This window comes from Momordica charantia (assembly GCF_013281855.1).
Source record: "Momordica charantia cultivar OHB3-1 chromosome 10 unlocalized genomic scaffold, Mcharantia_2.0 BLBB01000010.1, whole genome shotgun sequence".
NCBI classification, from domain to species: domain Eukaryota; kingdom Viridiplantae; phylum Streptophyta; class Magnoliopsida; order Cucurbitales; family Cucurbitaceae; genus Momordica; species Momordica charantia.
In genome coordinates this window covers 22730101-22754757 of record NW_028275158.1, presented here as the reverse complement: position 1 = coordinate 22754757, position 24657 = coordinate 22730101, and the positions used below count along the sequence as shown (strand labels likewise).

At 35.1% G+C, this 24657-nt stretch overlaps 3 protein-coding genes and 1 long non-coding RNA gene across 4 annotated transcripts; 1 reads left to right on the top strand and 3 right to left on the bottom strand.

Annotated features, from left to right (window-relative positions):
* Positions 1-493: 493 nt before the first annotated feature.
* Positions 494-13793, bottom strand: ATGRIP (Golgi-localized GRIP domain-containing protein). The gene is made up of 21 exons (XM_088118524.1): positions 12875-13793; positions 12318-12433; positions 10950-11119; positions 10149-10242; positions 9198-9284; positions 9031-9111; positions 8428-8553; positions 7742-7850; positions 7578-7657; positions 5045-5173; positions 4867-4967; positions 3757-3890; positions 3550-3645; positions 3348-3469; positions 3231-3255; positions 3037-3095; positions 2350-2421; positions 2233-2279; positions 1956-2062; positions 1794-1852; positions 494-890 (listed from the first exon to the last, which is right to left on the bottom strand). Exons 1-21 carry the CDS (start codon positions 13335-13337, stop codon positions 777-779), a joined length of 2391 nt encoding a protein of 796 aa, XP_087974650.1. The 5' UTR covers positions 13338-13793; the 3' UTR covers positions 494-776.
* A 900-nt stretch (positions 13794-14693) lies between these two features.
* LOC111014916 (protein STRICTOSIDINE SYNTHASE-LIKE 6) lies at positions 14694-16484 on the bottom strand. Its single transcript, XM_088118835.1, is given in 6 exon segments — positions 14694-14936; positions 14939-14984; positions 14987-15089; positions 15182-15313; positions 15517-15824; positions 15904-16484. Coding segments are annotated over 6 exon segments (1179 nt in total). The 5' UTR covers positions 16342-16484; the 3' UTR covers positions 14694-14784.
* On the top strand, positions 14925-15442 carry LOC148208794 (uncharacterized). Its single transcript, XR_015788366.1, has 2 exons — positions 14925-15067; positions 15190-15442. It is a non-coding gene; the product is annotated as an uncharacterized LOC148208794 (long non-coding RNA).
* Positions 16485-18201: 1717 nt separating the features above from the next.
* On the bottom strand, positions 18202-24275 carry LOC111014787 (AMP-dependent synthetase and ligase family protein). The gene is made up of 2 exons (XM_022289606.2): positions 23902-24275; positions 18202-19662 (listed from the first exon to the last, which is right to left on the bottom strand). The coding sequence occupies exons 1-2, from the start codon at positions 24112-24114 to the stop codon at positions 18259-18261; spliced, it is 1617 nt and encodes a 538-aa protein (XP_022145298.2). The 5' UTR covers positions 24115-24275; the 3' UTR covers positions 18202-18258.
* Between the last annotated feature and the right edge of the window lie 382 nt (positions 24276-24657).

Here is a 24657-nt window from a genome sequence, read left to right as displayed (position 1 = left end):
AATTGAAATCAGTTCCCTGTTTCCCATTCTCGAACTTTTAAGACTTTATTGAAATATCATTCATAAAATAATTAATTAAGGACCCATTTCGTAAAATGAAACGTTATCAAACGGACCCTAAAGTTTCATTGAATCTCCATTTAGTGAATCTATACAGAACATAGAACAAATTATCGAGACAGGAGAGGGATGGGAAAATCTCGCATGCTTCCTTTGTTCTTACTACAACTTTTCCTTCATAAATCTCGCATGCTTCCTTTGTTCTTACTTCATAAATTCTCAAATGATGTTGATGTAGCACATAGTAGAAGACAGTAGTATATTTAGAGTAATATGGAAAATTTATCGGGGGAGATCTTAGTAAACGAGTTTTTCAAGTGAAGGGTACCAATCAGAATGTGACAAGTAGACTCGGTCACCAACCCAACAGCAAAACGATGGCCCACCAATTCATTTACCATGTCCAAATAAGGGAAGGTAGCGAGCGGCTATCTTGGACAAGAATTATCACTATATATATAATAAAGAACAATTTCAAAGAAAATACAACACTTCCCCTCCCAAAAGAAAAAAATGAAATCCCTCTTCTTGACCGTGTTTCGATGTATGTATCTTAATCTATGGTAACTGTTGTCTGTAAATATTCTCATTTTATGCATGAAAGAATGGTTTTACAAGAAACATACGAGTTCTTACAGTTATGGCAACTCTGCTGTGCTTTTGTCTGCTGGCTCGAGCACAGTCGCTTTCTAGAGGCCTCCTCTCATTCTCATCTGTCATGAAAATGAAAACCTTGAGAAAAGAGAAAGAGCAGATCCTGAAGAAGCATCAGTAGCAGGGCTTGGTGGAGCGTCCCTGGAGGCACGGTACGCTTGTTGACATTTTTGCATCTGTGTAATAAGCACATCAACCAAAATTACTCACGGTAGTTGAGACTATTGAAAGATGGCGGGGGGAGAACTGATGAAAAATTCAAAACTTTAAGAAGTTGAAAAAAGCCTAGAAACAATACTTTTAACTTTTTAAGTACAAACTTGAAACTAGATGAACATTTTCTAAATGTTCCAATACCTTTTTATACACGAATCATCATCGAATAAAGGAAATCTAAAATCAATTATTTTCAAACGAATCAATTTGACATTAAATTATTACTTGTAACTAGTGAACAAGTCTGAATCTAATCATAAAATTTTAATTTCATCAAATTAAACTCTGAACTTACATAAATAGTGAAATTAATATCATATATTAGTGGAATTTCTTGGTTGTTGCGGCAATTTTGGTGCTATGTTTATACCGCTTTCTGCCTACTGCAATTATGGCTTGATTTTGGATGTTGTGGAGATTAAATTGTGTGACTAATAGAACAGTTAATAGCTAACTTTCTAATTTAATCTTATGGATGTAATAAGTTCGCCACTTAAAGATTGGACAAATATAGGGGTAAAATGATCATTTCCTTGCCTAACGTTTATTATTTTTTGTCCTATATTCCTTTTTCATGCACATAAATTTTTTTTACAGGGAAATGAATCGAATCGACGACTAAAAGATTTGACACTCTAGAGACTAACAAACCATAGGAATGCAAGTCCACTAACCATATCTTGAGAGCACGTAAATGATTATATTCCTATTATTTAGGCGATCCTTATAAGCCCAACAATGACTTTTCTTTCTTTAATTTCCATGGGTTCTTTTGACTGCACTTATTGGTTGGACACAACTAAGAAAGTAGAATACAATACCTACTGATCAGATAGAGATATAGTAGAAAGAGCGAATACAACCTCTTCTGGACTAAACTGGAGGAGCATCGCAACTACGGGCAGCAGAGCTTCTACTTCACCTAATTAGAAATAAAATTGAGGACAACAAAATGTGAACAGGGTGTAAAATAAATCAAGGCCTAAAATGGAGTTTGTGGCTGCAGAATAAAACTTCTACTGTACCGGTTTCAAGGAGCTTCAAGATGACATTCTTCAGATATGTCATGTCTACACCTTCCCTTTTCTGTGATCTTTCCATATCACGAAGCTCAGCCTTTAACATACTACTTGCTACACCCATGAGATAATATTTAAATTCCACACCAAAAATATAAGAAATCCATCTAAAATGGTATGACTTTCACGTATATCAAGCAGACATAACAATTGAACAAAATTAGATTTAAAACTGAAAGCTTTAGATGTCTTATAAATTGGTCCAATTTGGACTTATTCTACCTGTTGGCTATGCAGACGATTCTCTCGTTCAAGCTCCTCAATTTCTTCCTATAAAATACAGAATTATTAGAAGCTGCATTTAGGAAACGAAATACACATCTCAATCAATGGATCATACTTGAAGGGCTAAGATATGCCTCTGTGATTGGGCCAGTTGTTCTTCCCTCTGGGCCTGCTGCCTCGCTAAAAGCTAGAATAAAAGAAGAAAATAGAAAACTATCATGAACATGTTCAAGGTCTCTTACAGATCATACTAGTTCCACGTAAAAAGCATCAAAGAAATTTATTATTATTATATTTAGATATTAAATATAATACTAATAAAATTTCATCTCTAACATTGTGGTTAAATCTCTGAATAAAAAAGTGACTGGATTTAACACTCGAATCATGCAAACTAATTTTCCGATTATATCATAATATTCTTTAATTAGCAATCACAGCTACTAGTAGGTTGAAAATAAAATTATCCAAGTAATTTTTGTGTTACTAAATGAAATAAAAACTGAAGTAGCAATTGATGGGATCAAAAACCAACATGACATTCCGTTGCTTTAAGCAACCTTATTGTCACATATACAAGCAAGAGAATCAAGAAAGACTAATGAGCAACATCTCTAAGTAAGATGCTTCGGTTGGAGCCAAATTGATAATGTAAATTTAAAGTGACCATGTGTTTTCACCTCAAAAAGAAAAAAAAAATGAGCATGTGTTTTGATTTAACAAAACCGCTTCCCTTAAAAAAAAGATATTCAGACAAATATAAGCTGTGACAATCTTTTATGATAAAGAATGATCTACATACCAGAATCTGTTGTTCCGCATTGGAGGCACTCAAATTTGACAGTTCCAGTTTTTGAGTGACTGATACCAGTTGAAGAAAAAGAATGTTAGAATACCAAGAGCCATTTTTAGTCTATTATCCAACTTCATACGGTTCTAAAAAGTATTAAATATATGAGCAGCAAATAAATAGGGAAACAAAAAAAGTTTGCCTACCTGCAGTATAATCAATTTGATCTGCCTGAGATGATTATAGAAGACAAGGGTCAGTATGAGTACAGAAAATACTATAAATAAAATTTCAAAAGCAAAAAGAGTAGAAAATAAACGTACAGGAGGTTTTGATTCCAAAGATTGACGAAGATTCTTATTTTCATCTAAAAGCCTAGAAATTTCTGTATCCTTTTCCTCAATCATTCTATCGGCAAGATCACGGAATGAACCATGCTCGTCCTACAGATTACACAACAAAGTAAAAACTTGAGAATAAAATTATTTTAGCATCAGTCACAAAATAAAATATCCTACTTGCCTTCAATTTTTCTATACCCTTGTTTTAGCTCTTCAAATTCCTTTTCCACGTCTAGTCTAGAGGATTCTTCAAACTCAGACTTCACTGCTTCACATCTGACTGCACATAAAAATATTACGGAGAGTAATCTTCTACAGCTAATCTATTTCTGTCGAATTCTGTAAAGAAAAACCAAGAATCACTATTTCATTCAAACTATAGACATATTACTTCGCCATGATTCTTCCAAGTTTTGGAGGTTCTGTTCCCAAGCTTCCTTTTCTGAGTGAAGGTGCAAATTAACAGATTCTAGCTTCATTTCTAAGCTCTTGATATTTTGCTTAGCATCATCAAGGGCTGAATCTCTGTCACGAGTGGAATTCATAAGTTATCTTTAAGAAGAATGCTGTCAATTCATAAAAGGAAAAATAATTTATAGAATTCAATGAGGAATATTCCGAAGGACGAGAAAGAATGGAACTATTTGCAAACAATTATCTACCTAGTGTAAACCTTATGAGAATTATATGTAACGACAAAAATTCGCCATCAGGATTTTCCCTCTATGAGAACATTTTGGCCTGCCTAAAAATCTTTTTCACCTAAAAGTAACATGGGATGTCCATGGGAATATTGAATCACAGTACTTTCATACATTCCATTTTACCGATCTTTTTTAGGCTTTCACAAACAAATAGGATCCAAGGACAGATCCTCTCTCTCCCTCCAGGTCAGGGGTTCATTTCAAGCACCATGAAGAGACGGCAGATCACATGCCCTCTCTCTATTCAGTATTGACAGGATGTCCAATACGTCTTTAAGAATTTCATTCATTAAAGATGTCCAGTGGTTCTTTCTGTTCGTGATAGGGATTTCATTCATCAGATGCTTGATAGACAGCCAAAAGCAAGGGCACAGTCCTTCCAACTATGGCAATTAGAGCACCCATTTGCGAAATATGGCTTGAAAGAAATAAAGAATCTTCATTTTGGAGGATAGGCACTGTGCCAACTCATGGGTACTTTCTTGAATATTTTAGATAAAATAATTTACAACTACCTTCCTCCATTATTAATGTCAATTGGAGAGTTTGGTTAAGTTTGGTTGTTGTCTCATCTTCCCATTCCATGTCTTTGAATATTTATGGTATCAATTGATTTGTTCCACGACTGAAGCCTGCAACTGATATTAATCATCCCTGGAACATCTTTAAATGCATCCATGTAACATCCAAATCAACCTTGGAGGTAATAACAGCTATGACAGTTGCAATTTAAGTCTGTAGTAACCCACTGGGAGAAGATGGAAAAACAAAATTATGGATTTCAAACATAAGACTACCTTTCTCTGAGTTCTTTATCATGATTTGCCAAAGCATTCTGAAGATCTAGCTGTGCCCGATCCTTTTCAGCATATGCCAACATGATTTCCTTTTCAGCCTCCTACAATGCTAAGTTTGATAAGTGAAGAGAGCTCAGAAATCAACATGGATATTGTCTTTATCTGTGGATGTCCTCACCTTTAATGCTTCTTCAAGAGCTTTAATTTGTTCAGAGTCCACAGCAGCAGCTAGATCTGCTTCCTTCTTCTGAAGAAGTGCATGAGCACGAACCTTGTATGAAGAAAATTCACTTTCAAGGCGACCCATCTGCAATAATTAAGAAATTGCATCAAGCCAATTCTGATTTGAGGTAGATGTTGAAGGGACAAACAATTCACTTTAAAATGCATTTATGGCAATACAATAAAAAAGAGTAAATTTATTTTCATGGCAGCATCTGGAAACTTTGGTGAAAACATAGTTCCAGGTTTGTTAGATACCATGAACAGTGACATTCTGATAGATTTAATGGAAGGCCTCATATCGGATGAATAAATAGGAAAAAAAAATATATCTACCAAAATTATAAGGCTTTAAAAAATTATTTGATAAAATATTGGAGAACAAGCATGAACAGTGAAATATGAGCATGCAAAAACGTGGAAGTTATTCCACAAACTATTGGAAAACAAGTAATTCAGCATCAAATGGTGATCGTTATCGGTCACTTTAAAAGCACCCCATAGAGGTCGGAGACAATTGGTGAGATTATTCCACTGGAAGTGAGGAATTATATTAATCTATCTTACATTTTGGGGATGGGAAACAAATATTTAATTGACCAGGTGAAAAATTACATAAGGGGGAGGTTTTTTTTTTAATTTTTTAATTTTATTTTAAGAAACAAAATGTATTAAACCAAAAGGAGCACAGCCTACGGGCAAGGGCCGAGGAGGCCCTCCCCTAAAGAACTACCACGTTACAACTTGCCAATCATGGGACAGTAAAACTAGACTATAATTACCAAAGAATCTCCTATGAGTAATTATATAAGGGGGAGTTCACCCATAAACAACCAAAAAATTACCCAAACTCTTTGGCACTTTAGCTTTCCAAATGTGCTTGGAAGGGTTGGTGGGCGGTCCTTTTTGGCAGGAGTTCACAAAATGTGCCCGTGAATTTTGAAGAATGTCTAATAGCTGATCAATTAGAAACCAATTTGGAAATTCAAGGCAGGGATCTATTAGATATTATAAAAGTTCAAGGACCTATTAGATACAAAATTGAAATTTAGGAACCTATTAGGTACAGCCTTGGAAGCTCAACGACAAAAGTTGTAATTTAACCTAAGAGAAAAGACACCAGTATAACCTTTGGAGGGGGTCCCACTCACCAAAAGCTAATCCCAAAATTCCACATACCTCCCCAACCCTAAATTATGCTCCTTATAACTATTAACACACACCAACTTCTCAAGTGATCACAAATATGCCACTATTATTGTTCCTAGTAGAATCTTTAAGGTTGTGGAGAAGTCAAGGAGGATGTTTCGAGTTTCGACTCTCGCTAGGTTTTATGTCTCGCTTTGGGCGTTTGTTTCTAAAGACTTTTGTAATTACTCGCTACTCGCTAGGCCTTACAAGAGGATGATGCTAGTTTTTTTTTTTTTTGCCCCTTGCAAAGGATGCTAGTGTTATTAGTAATATAATACTTCTGACATTCATGGATGATTCAAGCTTGAGAGTTGGTGAAGTCTTTTGAAGATGGTTTATGTCTTCATTTCAGTAATGTGCAATCCGGTTTGGGATATTGAGATTGAGCTCGGGTTGAAGGATCATCATAGGGATAGTGAAATACTTTGTCGTCCCCTCTATTGCTTTGGATAAGGAAGATCTTCTAAATTATTTTAAAGAAACTGGAATCACTCTCTATGAAATCAAGGCTAAGGGTTCACGTTGGTTTTTAAGTCTCTTTGGGATTCTCATGTTGCTCTAATTTTGCTTTGGTGGTGTTCGGAAGCTGGCATTTTCATTTGGATCTTGTTTTAGGCTGTTTTTTGCAAAGCTTTGCAGGCCGTGGTTTTTTCTGGTTTTCCTTTTTTGCTGGTTTTTTGTTTAGGAGTCGATGGTTGAGGTTTTTATTTTGGTGCCTTAGGTTTGGTTGGTTTTTTGTTAGGTTTTAAGAGCTTGTTTTGCTCTGTTTAGTTATCTTGTTTGGTTGGTTGTATTGTTTCTTCTTTCACTCCTAGAGTTTGTATCTTGAACATTTTTAGAAAAGTTTGTTTCTTGTCCGAATAAAAAACTTACTCGTTTAGCCTTATTTTTTTTGGATTGGAGCCCTTCCTGTTCCTGATGGGTTAGTGTCTGGTAGCTACTTTTCTTCGGTTGCCATTTTTGTAGCCCCACTTTTTGTTGGTCCCTTTTTATTGGCTTTTCTTTGGCCATTTTATATTATTTATTTTTTTCTCGATGAAAGGTCAGTTTTTTGGCTTTCAAGGTGTGGATAGATTAATGGAGTTTTCCTCACACCCGTTGATTCCCAAAAATTACTGATGAAAATTAATCCATTAAACCAAAAAAGAAAAAAAAAACATCATCCAGGCTTGTGAGACCATCTACAACAGCTCCAATTGAATACCACATTAGTCTCCCCATCCCCATTAAGGAAAATAATAAAGGAAAAGCAAAGTGGAATGATTAAAATGATCACAGATTCCAGTGGTTAATAATACCTCCTCTTTGATAGTCAGTAGTTCAGCATCCCTTGCACTCAACATCCGGGTTTTTGCAGAAACTTCCGATTCCAGTTGACCTGTCCAACAAGAATGAAACATTTGTCCCTTTCTTTTCTATATTATAGTTATCCAACAAAAGTCACCAGAACTTTTTCTCATACTCCTCATTTTAGCAGCTTCAATTTCAGCACGTATGCAATTGCTTTCGGCAATCTCTAACTTCATTTTAAGTGCCTCTGAAGCAGCTTGCCAGGCCTCCTTTTCTTTCTCCTGTAGCATTATACAACTATGAACCTATGATTATAAACCTGAAATTTGCACTCAAACTGAACCCAAAGAAAATAACCACAACAATTTCAAAACGAAATAAGCTACAAACGGAAACACATGCATAGTCAGATCAACATGTAATCTCTAACATAAACTAATATATCAGAATTAAGTCTGTCAATCTTTTCAATCTCATTCACAGAATAAAATAAAGAGGTAAATTTACACAATATGAAAATGCTTGATTCATGTCACAAGCAATTCTCTCCATAATTTCATACTCTTATTTTGAACAAGAAAAAGCCTTTTCATTGATAGATGAAAAGTTTCTCCATCATTTCATATTCATGAATTCTCAAAAATATTTTGTCCACCAAGTCCACAACCTTGAAAGAGAATCTTTCAGGAGCTATAGGACTAAGTTCTCCAAATAAGATACTGCAAAAGAACATTGCTATAGAGCATAAAACGGTACAAATGTGCAAAAAGGTTTCAGGATATAAACGTTCTTAATTCATTTGCAGAAGAACTAGAATGATTTTGACACATTTCAAGAGTTTAAACCAAAGAGCCCTACATGTTCATTTCTGAGGTGAGCTAGCTCTCCTTTTACAGTTTCCACAGCAGCTCTAAGTCTTGCTGCCTCACCACTTGATGCTGCATCCATCTCTGCAATCTTTGATTCTTTTTCAGCAACTAATTCCTGGAAAATATGTGCTCACAATCTTCAATAACAGGAAATTATTTTTAATACCCGTCACACTAAGTTGTAAAAGCTTATATGGTTTACAGAGAAGGAGAATTATATTGCAACCAGAAATCAAACTTTTCCTTCTACTCAAACCTAAAAGGCATACTATATAATCACTGTAATTATGAAAATGGAACTTTATGTCTGTTGCACAATATTACACTAAACACATGGATCAAGAAATGAACATTTATTTCCTTTTACTCTTCACCTAAAAGCATACTAGATAATTGCAATCTTTATGAAAACACCACAGTACTGGAAAAACCTTCATAACTTGTCCGAGTAAAATGAGCTAAATGAACAAGAGAAGAAAGGACGCATTTGGTCGGTCCTTCAAATTATCTTAACATAACATGCACCAATTAGGAAAGAAAGGTTGTAGTAGGGACGCATCAAAGATGAACTAAATTTTGAATCGACTCTTACCTGTAGAGAAGAAATAGTTTCTGTTGCTTTATTTCTGTCAGATAAAGCATCAGAAAGTTGCATTTGCATGCTCTCCAAGCTCTGCATGAAAACAAAAAACACAGATGATAATTGGAAGATAATAGGAGGAATAGAAAGCATGGATTCATTCGACCAATATGCCTCACCTTCTGATGTTTTGCAGAAAGGTCAGCTAGTGAAGCTTGCTTTTTTTCCTCAGTAGCTTGAAGCATATTCTTCATGTCTTCCAGCATCTGAAGCACACAGAGTTGAAACATGCCATGTAAGATAAATATTTCAAAAGTCCTCCAGTTATATCAAAGTAAATGTAGTAATGACATTTGGTATTTGACGTGTTCAGAAATCAAAAGAGAAAGTAGAATAATTATAGAGAAAAATATTAATAGTGAACTTTGAATAAAATAAATTTTCTTTCTGATAGGATGCATGAGTCAGTCTATCACCTTTTCATCCTTTTTTTCCCTTTTTTGACATCCATGAGTGTCAGGACCAACCTGCGCACACCTCGACTAATCTCACGGGACAATCGCTTGACCCTACTATATTTGGTTACCAAGAAAACACGTAGGAAATTAATTCCTTAATAGGTGGCCATCATGAGATTTGAACTCATTCCTTCTAAATCTTAGTGCTTGGGATAGGGTTTTCCTATTTACTTTTCTATAACGTGAAGTATATGGATTTTAGTATAACGATTGCCTCTATGGCTCTATATATATTGTTATAATTGCATGGCACAAAGTTATTTTAATCTATCTTTTGTATCTAACAATCCAACTTGTGAATTCTATGTGAAGATGATAATAAAAATGTTGTTCCTAAATTAGTTTTTGAAAATTCAATTTATGTTTTCAATTTTTAGTCTCTCCCTAATCCTAATTTAACTCACTGAAGTATATTATTTTTCCAAATACTTGGAGGGTTACGTTCACCCCTGGGCAAAAAATTGGTTAACCATTGACCATTATTCAGTTGTTATCATGACAAATTGGTGAGTCCAATAATGAGATGGTCAAGTATTGATAAATGTTTAGCATCTTTTCTTACACAGTAGAGTGATGTCAGGTAGCTTTTCAATACAAAGTAATCATTAATACCTGGTCCTTCTCCGCAAGGGACTGCTGCAATGCCTCCAATGCACTTTCTTTAGGCTGCAATGAGTGTCGCAATTCTTCTATGTTGTCTCGAAGCCTGCTCGTTAGTGATGTTGTCCCATACATAGAAAATAATTATAAAAATCTAAAACACTAAAAATATCAGAAGTAATTGCACTATAATATGTGGCGCAACAAATAAAGTGAGCTGACACCTGGTTTTTGTAGAAAAATTGGCCTATCTTCTTAGAAAATTTCCATTCCAAATTAATCACCCATAATAGTTTCCTGACTATATCATACTAAATTTAAAAGTAAAATCTATTTTTTGTTACCGATGTGAACTTGAAGCATCTGAGCATGTTTTCATAATTAAACTCCAGATAGATGATTAATATAGAGACAGTCAGAATTCCTACCAAAAGACAGATGGAAAGCATAACAGTAACAGGAATGTTTAAAAATCGTACAATATCTCCTGATAATAGTGTAACAAGCAGAAATTATTGGAATAAATAATCAACATTTCCTACCCCGTTCACATTTGGCCAAAAGAAAAAATATAATAATAATATAGGATTTATCATGGTAGTTTAAAAGAAAATCTCCTGATAATAAACTAGCAAAAATAATTGGAATAAATCATCTAAATTTCCTACCCCATTCACTTTTGGCCAAAAGAAAAAATTAACAATATAGGATTCATCATGCAAACAGACACTTAGCCATGAACAGAGAAACGCACTACTCCACATGGTAGTTTCTAAATTCAATCCACAAAAAAGAACATTTATGGAGATTTACTTATTATTTGCACTTCTTAGTTGTTGCCTCTCTGAATCTATCGCTTTCAATGCTTCATTAGCTTGTTGCCGAGTGCGTTCTAGTTCTTGTTGCAGTGCAGTCTGCTGGGATGTTGCACGCTCTGCTACTTCATTAACATCACGAAATCGAGCCTCAAGGTCGTCTTTTTCCTGCAATGTTTAAGCATACCATCAAGACAAACAAGACAATCTCTTATAGTTTGTGTACACACCAATCTGTCATACAAATACACCTTCCTTTACCCTTCCCAACCCAAAGAAGAAAATTGGAAGCAGCAGTATAAATAACATCGCAAGTTCCAGTTTGCACTCAAAGATGTTGTTTACTATTGACACCTAACAGCAACATGATAATGCTATTATTTAGTTTAAAAATAATAATAAAGACGTATGCATAGAGTGACCCCTTACGACAAAGTTAAAAGACAATTTAGATTACTAAGCAAGTAAGCATACAACGTTTCAAACAAATTATTTTGCCAAACATAGAGTAATATAATTTCCACCAAAAACAATAAATTAAATTGATTTCCTCAAGAAGAAAATATTAGATCATGAGTTCTACTCAGGCATTCATAAAATTACAGAACTCATGAAACTTACAAAACGAAATTCCACATTCTAGCACAAATTCGGAGGAATTATAATATGCTTTATTTTTGTTACGTTTTCTCTTTTTGATACTCAATCTTTCATTTAGGAACGTATGAACGCATATACAAGGGGCATACAAAAAACAAGCCCTCATGCAAACCGCCTACAAGAAGGGCTATTAAATTAACTAACTCTCAAACTTTCTCCCAAAACCTCTCCACCCCGAAAAATTCTACTATTCCCCTCAATCCAAATACCCCAAAAAAATTGCAAAAAAATAAGCCCGCCACAACTGGGCCCCTCTATCCTGAAAAGGGGCAAAGCAAAACCTCCTCCATCATCGCTTTACACTCTCTATTACAAGCCAATGATACCCCAAGGGCCCCAAGAACTGATCCCAACTAGCCTGGCAAACTGGCAGCTCTAAAGAATATGAACGAGGTCTTCAGAAGCACTTTTACAAAGAACGCATCACTAAGGACCCAACGCAATCTTTTTTCTAATCTTGAAATCGCTCATCAAACTTCGTAGGTTCCTATCATTGAATATTAGTGACTGAATAAGACACAAAATGTCATGGTCACCCATCTATCCAAAGAAATTGCTTAGTTATGCAAGAAATCTAACACTAACAGAAATACATAATCCTGCATTAAAAAACCGAGAAACTCCTGCATGCTTACGGACATAGCAATCATAACAATTTGATCAGTAAAAGAGTGAACGTAGTAAGCAGAAGGAATACAGCAAATACCTTCTGGATATCTTGAATACGCTGTTTTGCACGTTTGTGTAGCCTGCTAAATTTTGAGTCCAGGTCAGAATATTTCTCATCACGTTCTTTTATTTCTTGCTCCAACTTCTGTTGAGCTACATAAAGAAACATTTATCTGTTGTAAGATTAAAGAGAGAAAAAAAAATCCATTTTGAAACTCTAACACTACAATAAGCAATTACGACCCTTCATTTCAACCTTCTTTTCCCCTCTATTCTCTGAAAATTTCACAAAGATGACTCAGATATAGCTTCTACTAAGCTTTCGTTCCGAACGTGTATAATGCTAAAAAAATTAACTGGATATGTAAATAGATATAGTCATATAGCCTTTATTTTCAAGGATTAAAAGCAAAAGCATAAATGACTACGAAGATAAGTGTGGTAAAAACACAAAATAAATTTGTAACTGTACACCACTTCTACAAATCTACAAACAAACCAAATCCTTCTAATCACAATATAGGGTATGATACCCTCACTTTTATCCACACCTAATAACAATATAAGATACATGGCAAACCAAAAAGATCTGACCTTCGATAAGCTTTGCAGAAAGTTCGTTAACTTTTGCATCTGCTTCTGAGTGGGCTTCTTGGAGATGCTGCAAAGCTTGCTCTGCTGCTCCTCGTGTCTGCTTTTCCTCCGAAAGTTCTTTGTTCAAAGACTCAATTCTTTCATGAAGTTCTTTCCAATCAACGGATTCTCCATCTCTCGAACCAATTTCTTCTGCACGTTCCGGCACACTCTCCACATTCTGCAGATTCTTCATGCTTTCCAACTGAGACTTTAAGAATTCATTTTGAGATTTTAAATCGATAACCATTTGGACAAGCTCGTCGTGATCATCGGAGCATTTGTTGCCATCAGCAAACGTATCTTCCACAGCATGATGGCCATTGCCCGCATGGTTCGCGCCGGATTCCAGCTTCTCAGACATTGGCCCCTCTTCCACTTGCCTTCCTGAAGCTTCCTTAATATCACCTTCCTCCGAAGACATTGTTCCAGCACTTAATTTCACAGCTCAAGCAACATCAGAAATCACTCCGTAAGACCTAAATCGAGGAGAAGTAAATTCAATTGAAATGCTTCGCAGAAGCATTCACTTTAGCAATTTCGTGGTTTCGTCTCTGAATGACTGGAATCTCGAACAAAAATCAGATCCTACCTCGCCCCCAATTGCCATGGTTCCAAAAGAAAACATCAGACAGAGATCTTTGAATCACAGCGCGTAATTCGAGAATCAATGTCAAGACAAATAACTGTACCTTGAATCAAGAAGGAAGGGAATGGCGGCCGGAGATCTATCACGGCGGCGGAAGATCTATTGTTAATGCTATTGATAAATCCCTCTGCCGCAGAAGAATTCAGTTAGTCGCTATTCTTTCATCGGAAACGTCCGACGGCAGCTGGAACGGAATTCTAATGGGAATTCTTCGTTCCTGCGAGCGACTTCGCCATCTATATTTATACTCACGTGCGTTTCACGTGAAACTTTTCTTCTTTGAGTTTCTTTTTTTTTCTCTTTTTTACAACGGAGGTGGGAAATTCGAAGGTCATCACCTCTTGGCATCGATTACGATTGAGCTAAGCCGATGGTGGTTACTTTATTTTCATACGAAATTTTCTTGCTTTTCTCCAATAACAAAATGTATTTCAATTTATAATAAAATATAAACATATGAAATGACATGTTCCACATCGATTATATATCATTCTCAAAATTATCAATCTACTTGACATGAGAATAGTTAAATAGTTAAGACCTCTTGTGGTTAGAATTTCAATATATCGTCTCACGTTTGTTATACTAAAAAAAAAGTTAACATGAGTATAACTTAACTGATTAATGTATCTTTCTCAAATCAAAATATTGTGGCTTACAATGTTGATAACAACAAATGGTTTCTAACCTTATTAAAATAAGAGTATGCCATATCCGACAGGACGATAACACGTTCGGGCATTTGTTAAAGAAATATATCATTTTCAAAAGTAAGTTTGAATTTCTACTCTCTATTGAATTAAAAAAATAATAATAATGATAAATAATAAAGGAAGGGAAAAAAATTATTCCCATCCAATTTAACATCATCTTAATTTGAGATATCTCTACTATTTGGCGAATTTATGAATTTTGTGTTTAATGAACCTTCGAATTATTCAATATTTTCCAAATCTTATGAAAATTTATATTATTAACTCAAATTTAATGGATACGGATCCATAATTCAGTGGTACAACATTTGACTGCATATAAAGAAAGTTATTGGTTCGAACTCGGTTGGGCCTAAATAAATGAGCCTTTTGAGCCCGAGTTGGAATCTTCATCCTATCTATCTCATACACAAGAACATAAAAAAAAACTAAGATAAATATTTTGATTTATAGAAATATTCGTTAATAATAACATGGACACGTGGAAAATAGAAATGGTTGTTTAATTATTAGAGGTCAGAATTGGAGCGTGGACAAGCGGCGGAGCGAGCAGGATATTGGTCCAAATCGAGTCGGAGGATGCCGGGAAACGCCAAGGATCCGCAGTACAGATGATTCCCGATCTTCATTCCGGTGGTTACCAGCGACAATTTGTAATCATATACCACGCCACCGCCTTCCCTTCCAGATTCACCGCCACAACACCGCCCGGTTCTTCTCCATTTTCGGCCGCCGCCCCTTCTTCTCCATCATCGCCAATACCTTTCTAATCGCCGGAAATCTCAGCGCAAGGTACCACGAATCCGTCATCTCCCTGCAATTAAATTAATCCACAGTCCACACACACACATAATTTAACTCAGAAGCAACAAATTAACTGATTGATTGATTGATCATGATTTTACCGTGGACAGTCCGATCCAGTAATGGCCTTCTCCGTCGTATCTGATGTTATCCGGCGTTCCTGGTAAGTTTTCTATGAATTTCTCTACGCTTCCTTTTCGATCGCCGGCTATGTAATATTTTCTGCATCTTCTCCTGCAATTCCAACAACAACCATGGCACTAATTTCATTTCTCCGGTGAGATCAAAGACACTCAGTGAAACTAAAAACAAAATTAAGAGCAAAAAAGTTGAGTATTCTATTAAAAAGGGGATTCGACTCAAGATTCGTAGACTATTACTGCCGATTGATTTTGAGACGAAAATGATGAATTTGATCGAAAGAATACAGTACGTACAGGGGAGTTTCGCAGAAGACGAGGAATTGGCGAGTAGGATCGAGGGCGACGCCATTGGCGAAATAGAGATGTGCGGCCAGGATTTCAGTTAGTTCAGTGTTTGGATCGTATCTCATTAATCGGCCCAGCGGCCTCCCCTCCAGAAGATCGTATATGAAATTGTGGAATCCGTATTTTGAGGAAGCGTCCGTGAAGTAAACGGCGCCGTCTTCTGCCACGTCGATGCCGTCCGTCAGCCCGAATTTCACGCCGTCGGCTTCCGTCGTCAACGCCTCCACCACTCCTTCTGCGCTCACCTTTAGTACCCCCTGCCCAATTCCATTGAATTCTAATCGGAATCCGAGGGAAGGGTATTTTCGGGATTAATCAAAAACTTCTAAATATGACCTTATAAGCGTCGGCGACAAAAATATCGCCGCCGGGTCCGAGAGCGATTCCGAGGGGTCTGCCGCCGGTAAACGCCCAGTTTTCGACCGACGAGTCATTCAATCTGACTCGCTTGACCCACCCATCCGCATCCCCCGTGTAAACGAGTCCAGCTCCCGAGTCATAAGCCATGTCCTCCGCCGCCGACAGCTTCCCCAGCCCCAGGTACTCTGCCCCTCGCAGCATCCCCCCGTTACATTCCCCCACCGCCGCCACCCCCCGAGTCAACTCGTCACCCGGAATAGCGGCCGGGTCGAACGAGTCGAGTTGGTATGCAACTATAGCTGCGGCGACCAGAGCCACCACCGCGATTTTGAGAGCCGCCGTCGCCGAGAATCCTGATCTGTCCCGATGGCCGGCCGGGGTGGGTGGCGGCGGCGGGTTGTTCGACTCGGGCATCGCTTCAGAACTCGGGAAATGACTCAGCGAATTGGTTAATGAATACTGGAGAGAGACGACTCGAAGCTTAGCTTACAACCATCCATTTCATCGGTCATAACGATTTCTTTTTATTTTTATTCAAAATCTCACCTAATACCGAGGAAGAAAGATAAGAAAATTGATGGTTATTTATTTATTATTTAAAAAAAATCTCTCATCTTTTCCTCCTTTTTATTTATGACTAAAATTTTGTGTGCACAATTGAGTGAAAAATTCCCTTTTACCCTTTTAAAAATTGATGGTTTAATTTTCTACCAGCATTTATTTTTTATTATTATTTTTTGTATAATACTTTCCTAATAACTAAGTAACAATTTTTTTTTTGTTAGCACTAAATTTTTTATAAGTAAAAGATAGAAATGCAAATAAAAACAGAGAGATACTTTTTCCCTTCTAAAATAGAAAAATTATTTTTCTATTTATTTGTTTTCCTTTTTTCTTTTTTTGTTAAATAGAAAAAATATCGATTCTCTCTCTCCCTTCTATCCGTGAAAAGTTGGGTTGGAGACGGTAAGAATCTTTTACTGGACAATCTGTAGGAAAGTATTTTGGACCAAATATGGAATTAAGTTCGCATTTAATGAGTTTTCTTTTCTTTTTCTTTCTTTTTTTTTAGAACACAAGTGGTTTGATACAATATTATTCTTTCTTGTGGTTCATCTTTCGGGATGATGAAATAATTATTTTTTTTAATGTGGTGCCGGGGTGTTATACTCAAATTTATACTAAATAAAAGGTGATATATATAAAGGTTGACCAATCTTTTCCACTACCAAAGACACTCGGTACAATATTGCTAGCAAAACTTTGATAGAGGAACCTTAATATGGAATATACGAAGATTTTTAACCAGAGCAATAATTGTTGTTAATACTTTATTCCAATGTTATTTTCTTTATTAGTTAATTATTGAATTTTTTTTGTCGATTATTTTATCTTTTGACAATTTAATTTGTAAATCAATCCAAAAATGTATATCAAATAAAGTTAATTAGGAGTTAAAATGAACTGCCGTGGTCTCATGGGTATGAGGCTCTATAATAGAATAGGGAATTGAAAGAGACTCGGAGAGAAAATAATGGTTGCGTCAAATGGAAGATAAAAGAAGGACGCAATTAATATGGCAACTCAAATTTCATTTTTGTTAGATGGATCAATGGTCCATTTTTTGCCATGTACTTATTTATTAATACTCAAATTATCAAATAACTTGTCACATCAATAATTAATTATTTTTTATATTTGTCAATATCAACTTAGTAATACACATGTCCACGTGTCTCTATCATTGGTTACCAAGTAGTTTACTTAATTTAATAAAATTGTTAAACATTTTCAATAAAATAAAATAAAATTGTTAGCTTGCGTATTCGATCAAAATACCTAGGGGATGCCTAGTCTCCCCTAGGTCCTAACTGTGTGGAGTTAAGTCCTATATCTTGCACTTTTTTTTTTAATCAACTTTTCAAAAGATACGACAAGATGTCAGTTTAAGTTTCGAATGATTAAAAACAAATGTCTAAAGCTTAGTCTTTTATCGGTTATTATTAATATTGATGGGTTTCATCTCAAAACTAGTTCGAGAGGAGTAGTCAATGTTTATTATTAACTCGAACTAGTCAATGTTTATTATTAGTATTCTTTTTTTAACATGGGATCTTTAATAGTTATGTGCCCGCCATTTTTACTATCATAAAATCCTTCCCAAATTAAGATATATTTGGCTCCTCGTGACAATGGACAATTCACTATTTTTTAAAGTGTGTGTCAAAGTGAGCATAATTCAACGATGATTGCATAATTCAACGATGATTGGTATATATCTCCCCATTAAAAGAGGTTATGAATTCTATTTCACCTGTCATTTTTGTAAAGTTATACACCATTGTTGTGATTAAATACCTTAACATTGTCCCTGATTATAAATTTTTGTACCTTGCCGGTAGAATTGAGCGGCAAATCTCCAAATACGATGCTCGCCGGCACCATAAACTCCGGCAAATGGTCCCCACAAAACCCAACGATCTCCTCCGCACTTGCTCTGCACCCATTCCTCAGCTTCACAAACCCACACGGCCTGATCTCCCCCAACCCCGCCTCGTATTTTCCGACCACCGCCGCCTCCGCCACCTCCGGGTGGCTGAGCAGCACCGCCTCCACCTCCACCGTGCTCACCGCCGCCCCATCCGCCGTCACAATGACGTCATTGGCACGATCCTTCATCTCTATTCTACCACTCCTGTGTCTAACGGCCACATCCCCAGTCCTGTACCAATCTCCACTGAAAGCCGCTTTCGTTGCCTTCGGATTCTCGAAATATCCCGACATCAGAGTGTTTCCTCTCAGCATTATTTCACCCAACGTTTCGCCGTCCGCCGCCACGCTCTCCATCGACGTCGAGTCCTTCACGTCCACCTCCAACGACGTTATCAGATCCTCCAGCAACGAAACCCCACCGCCGCCGCCGGAAATTGGCCGGATTATGACGGGGCCCAATGCCTCCGTCATGCCGTATCCGTAGCTTATGTTGAAACCGTATTGCGTGACTCTGCTCAAAATCTCGCCCACCGGGAGTGCTCCGGCGACTATGAGGTCAACCCGGCGGAGAGGCGGCGGCGGCTTTCGGTTGGGTGCTTCCGAAATCATTTTCAGAATGGTGGGCGGCCCGCAGAAAAGAGTCACCCCGTGGAGCTCCACCGCGTCGAAGATTGCTTCGGCGGTGACGGTACGGAGGCAGACATTGCAGCCGCCGACGGCCGCCACTGCCCAGACGAAGCACCACCCGTTGCAGCGGAACATGTCCACCGTCCAGAGGAACACCGGCGGCGCGGATCGGCAAATTTGGGTGCGGAGAATGGTGGCGAGAGAGTTGAGATAAGTGGCTCTGTGGCTGTAAACGACGCACTTGTGAAGCCCGGTGGAGCCGGAGGTGCAATTGACGGAAATGGGGTCGAGCTCGGCGTTGGGACGCGGGGTGAAATCGTCGGATCCCATGGCAAGAACTCCGTCATAGGTTGGAACTTCGGGTGGGCCGGTGGGGATGACGATGACGACGGCGGCGGGTTTGATGGAATTTGCATTATTTTGGGAGAGGGATTGGAGGAGGATAGGAAGAAATTGGGAGTCGACGAAGATGATTTTGGGGCGTAGTTGATGGAGGAGTAATGCTAAAGTGGCGGAGTCCAGCTTTGTGTTGAGAGGAGAAATGATGGCTCCGGCCATTGGAACTGCATAGTGAAGCTCGTATATCTCTGGGATATTGGGCGCCATCGCTGCAACCTGCATATATTATATTATATGCACATAAGGTGTCTACTTCTTACTACCGATACAAAATGAAAAATCATCTGTTTTTAATGAGATCCATATTTTTTTAATTAATTGTTTTATATTTTTATTATTTCTTTTTCATTTATCCTACTAAACATTTTTTTTAATAACAAATTATCATTAAAAACAGGATTTTAATATATAGTAAATAATAAATATATCACATTCTTCTAGGGAAAAATGGGTATATTTTAACAAGTCTAAAGCATAGCGAAAGAAAAAACATTAAAAAAACAAATTCAAGTTTAAAAGCGATTTGTCAAAGCGAAGCGGTAATTGAGATATATTTTCAATTGTGAATTCAAATTCCTACCCACCCATGTATGTATTATTTTATTTTGCTACCTACCTTTAAAAATGTCTTCAAAATTTAAGCTAAAATTTTAAAATTAAAAATGTTTTATTTTTAAAATTTGACTAAAAATTCAAATATGTCCTGAAAACATATTTTAGATATTGTGAGAGTAAATAAAATTTTAAAAAACAAAAAATTATAAATAAAATGATTTATTCTAAATAATAGCTTTTCGTGTAGAAAATTCGTTTGATCTACACAATCTCTTAATCCAAAGGCTTCACCACAACGGAAGGAGTGATAATAATTCGTCTCACATTCTCCCCTTGCTATGTAAAATTTTTATATAGAGAGAATATAGTAAATTATTTGGTCCCAATTATCATAGTTTTTAAAATGATTTCTTTAGTGTTTGAAATATAATAATAAATAATATCTTTACAAGTTATTATGTGATTTTAAATTCTTGTAAATCCATTCTACATTAGAGTGTTAGGAAAACTGCTAATAAAATAGTCTTTTTTTTAAATCATAATCATAAAATTAATGATCAGTAGATGACTAATAAAGAGCCATTTATCTAAGTAAAATAAAAGAAATTTGTATTGTCTAAAAAATTTAAAATTTTATAAAAATAACATAATCCAAACCAAAAATAAAATAAATTAATATAACGTAAAACACATTAAGAAAAATTAAATCTTATGGAGTAAAATTTCTCTATAATAAAAGTTATTCTCCAACGACTTAGAAATCTCTTTTCGGAAAGACGACCTCTATGGTTCCAAATGAGAAAAAAAAATGTTTTTATTTTTAACTATTTCTTAAAAAGAAACAAATTAATCTTTTTTTTTTTAATTTGATTTTATGGATTTGATAACTTTAAAGAGGGAAGAATAAAGAAAGAAGCTTGATGACAAATCAAATGATGTGAAAGTTGAAAATGAAAGAGGGAGAGAGATGGAAAAGATGATTTTCCATTTTGCTTTCCTTCTCAATCAAATTTGGAAGATTTATTTCATTTTTTTGACCATCTTTTTCACATAAAAAAAATAAAAAATAGTCAGTTCATTCCCACTTGAAGATATGGACGTAGGAAATTAAAATTGTTCTTTCAATTTTAATATTTCTTACATTAAACACAGTTAATATTTTTAAAATGTTCCATTTAATTTTATTATCTCCTTTATTATTGGGAATCAAAAGATTATATAGAATATAACATTTTGTTTGATCCGGACAATAAATAAATAAATAAATAAATATATAGAGGTTAAAAAATACATTTTGTCCCCCTATTTTCACTAAAAGTAATAATTTAGTCCATGTACTTTCTATAAATTAACAATTTAGTCGTTAACTTGTAACGATTTAGTTCATGTAATTTAAATTTGTAACAATTTAGTCCCTATAATAATTTTTTATTAAAATTAAGTGTCAAATTTTATCATATAACAATTTAATCTTTCTAATTTATATAAACATATTTAATTTAGTCATTTTTTAGTTTATCAATCCATACATATAAGAAACTTAATAAAAAAACATTTCACAAATAATGACTAAATTGTTACAAACTTTAAATTACAAGGACTACTACATTGTTATATATTAAACTTCAAGGATTAAATTGTTACCCATTTAAAAATATATAGACTAAATCGTTACAAACAAAAATTCAAGGATTAAATTATTACTTTAGCGAAAATACATGGACTAAAATATTTTTTAGTCCCAATATATATATTAGAATATTTATGTTCTAGTCCAACTGCAACCAATTAAAACTATTTTTAGCTATTGGTGTGGGTGTGTGTGTGTGTGTGTATATATATTATTTTGAGAGATATCTATGTTTGCAATTTTCGTAAAGAGTTTTTCTTGATGAGTAAATGAGGTTGCATGCTTCCCAAGACTTCACCATTTAATGTTTCGGCTTCCACACATACCTATTAATCGGGTTGACAGTTGACTCGTCCTTAGTCAAGCTATTCTATAATAAATTTTTGAGACGATAAAAGATGTCTTGCCTATTAAATTATTTTTGGATTGACTCTTTCCTATAGTCCTATGGTCGCTAATTGATGATATTTATGTTTGGAATTTTTGTAAATAACATTTTTTCGTGTACTAAATGAAGTTACATGGTCTACACAATTTCACCATTCTAAATTTTGGCTTTGCCCATAACTACTAATTGCATTGACGGATGGATGACAATCATCTCCAGTCAAGCTACAATCTTTGAGATGATAAAATGTTTCTTATCTAGTGACAATCATCTACTTCAGATTGGCTCTCTCCTATAGTTCTATCGTCACTAATTAAAACCAATAATTGAAGATACTTATATTTGGAATTTTTGTAAATAGCGTATTTTCTTCTCGATTGAAATGAAGTTGCATGCCCCATATTGTGGACATGCTTGTCTAGGGTGTGTTTGACTTGCTCGTTTGAGCTAGAGCAAGTGCCGCACAATCGCTCGAGCTGCTTTGAAAAGGTGCGAGTGTGACACCCCACACATACGACTTCACCATTTAAAAATTCGACTTTGCCCATAATTACTATATAGTTGCATTGACTGTTGACTCGTCTTTAGTCAAGTTCTTCTATAATACAATCTTTGAGATGATAAAATGTATCGATATATATTTTTTTTATTGTGTTTGATATTTTTTAGTCGTTAAGTTTGGCTCATTTTTATGGCTTGATATCAAGTTCTTTTGTTGATTGAATTGTGTGTAATTTTTTGGTTGGTTTATAGAAAATTTTATAATTTAATTTTTAGGAGGTGCTAATTTCACCCACTTATTTAAGTTTATAGTTCAATTTGGTGGAATTAAAATTTTAACATTAAAATTTGTTACAAATCTAATAGTAAAGGGTAAATTTTATTTTTTTTAGATAATCTTTTATTACTTGGCTTGTGGGTATTTTATTTATGGTCTTTATATTTTTATATGTTTTGTTTTTGATGTTTGAATTTTACATAAAAACCTGTTTTAATTCTTGCCATTAAAATATTATTATAAAAATATTACATGAAACTACATGATTTATGTTTTAAGTCATATACGGCCTCTAGCTTAGGATTATAAATTTGCATTTGAAATTATAAAATAAAAATTGGATATAATGTTTGAAATTTGGGGGAGATTTAAGTAAACCAATTATTCATAAGTACATAACATGTGATTAAGATTTTAATAATATTTTTAAAAAATAAATAAATATTTTAATTGAAACACATATCTTCTAAAAAAACAAAAATTCTATGGCAGCAGTATCAGACAGAAAAAAAAGAAAAGAAAACCCAACTAAAAAGTGTTCAAGTAGTTCAAATTTGATGATTATATTTTTAGTTTTTTGTTTATTTTAAAATTTAATTTTATTTGTTAACCTTTTTATTTTAATTTTGTGATGAAATGTTTAGAGACCTTTTCTTCAAGAAAAAAAAATGATATTCGGAAGTATATGAACGTAAAATAAGGCATAAGAAATAAGAAATGCTATCAATTGACTTTAATTAATTTAGTCAGATGTTTATTGATATTTTTATTTCTTTAACAATTTTTTAAAAATGTTTTTTTAATAATTATTAAATCAGGAGAAATTTTATAAAATCAAGCTACTTAAATAAATAATTAGAGAGGTAGTCAACCACGTGAATATATAGTTTAGATGTATATGTCAATTACCGATGAGCCATGCTCGTTTTGACTAGTAGATATTTATTAATCATTTTAGTTAAATATATCAGTTGATTTGGAGTATATACCATTGTTTTAATTTTTTTAATCTCGCAATTTAAATTATCATAAGCTAATTTTAACATAAACAGTATAATTGAAAAATATTAAAACGTCGAAGGGGGTGGAGAGTAAAAGAAGTACCAAATCACCGGGAGAGACGTGGAAGTGATGAACCAAAGCGGAAGCAAGCTTGAGACAGCGACAGTAAGTGTCGGCCCAAGTGAAGGCGCGAGTGCCGTAGATGATGGAGGTCCGGCCGCCGTAGAGGGCAGCGGCCCGCTTCAAGAAGGTGACCGGCGAGAGGGGCAGGAGATTCGCCGGGCAGTGAAGAAGGCGGCCGTCGAATTCCATCATGAGATGAGATTTTGAGATGAGAGAGATCACAACGTACTTAGGAAATTTATAGAGTACATGGAAATTAAAAATTTGGAGACGGAATTAAAGAGTGGCGTCACCCTCCTGTGACTCACAGCCCATTACATTTTACAGCCTCACCGAATCCTAAAATTTTAAAAAGAAAAAAAAAACACAAGTTGTTTCAGTCATGGCGCCCATTTCCACACATTATATATATATATATATATATTTGGAGAATTATAGGAGTTAGCATCTATATTCCGTTAAATTCTTGATAAATAAGAGGTTAAAAAATGAAGGTTAGAAAAAAATTATCGATTTTTCGATGAGGGTTAAATATATAGATAAGTGTTATGTAAGTGTTCGAGTACCTATTAAGCATCTGTGATACTGTAAGTTTTGGAAAATAAGAATCGGTATCTATCTTGTAACTACTGTTAAATTGTTGATAAATTAGAGAGACGTGTAAAAATAAAGAATTAAAAAAAGGAAGTGTTAACTTTTCAATAATGACGGTTAATATAGAAATTGATGTCGACT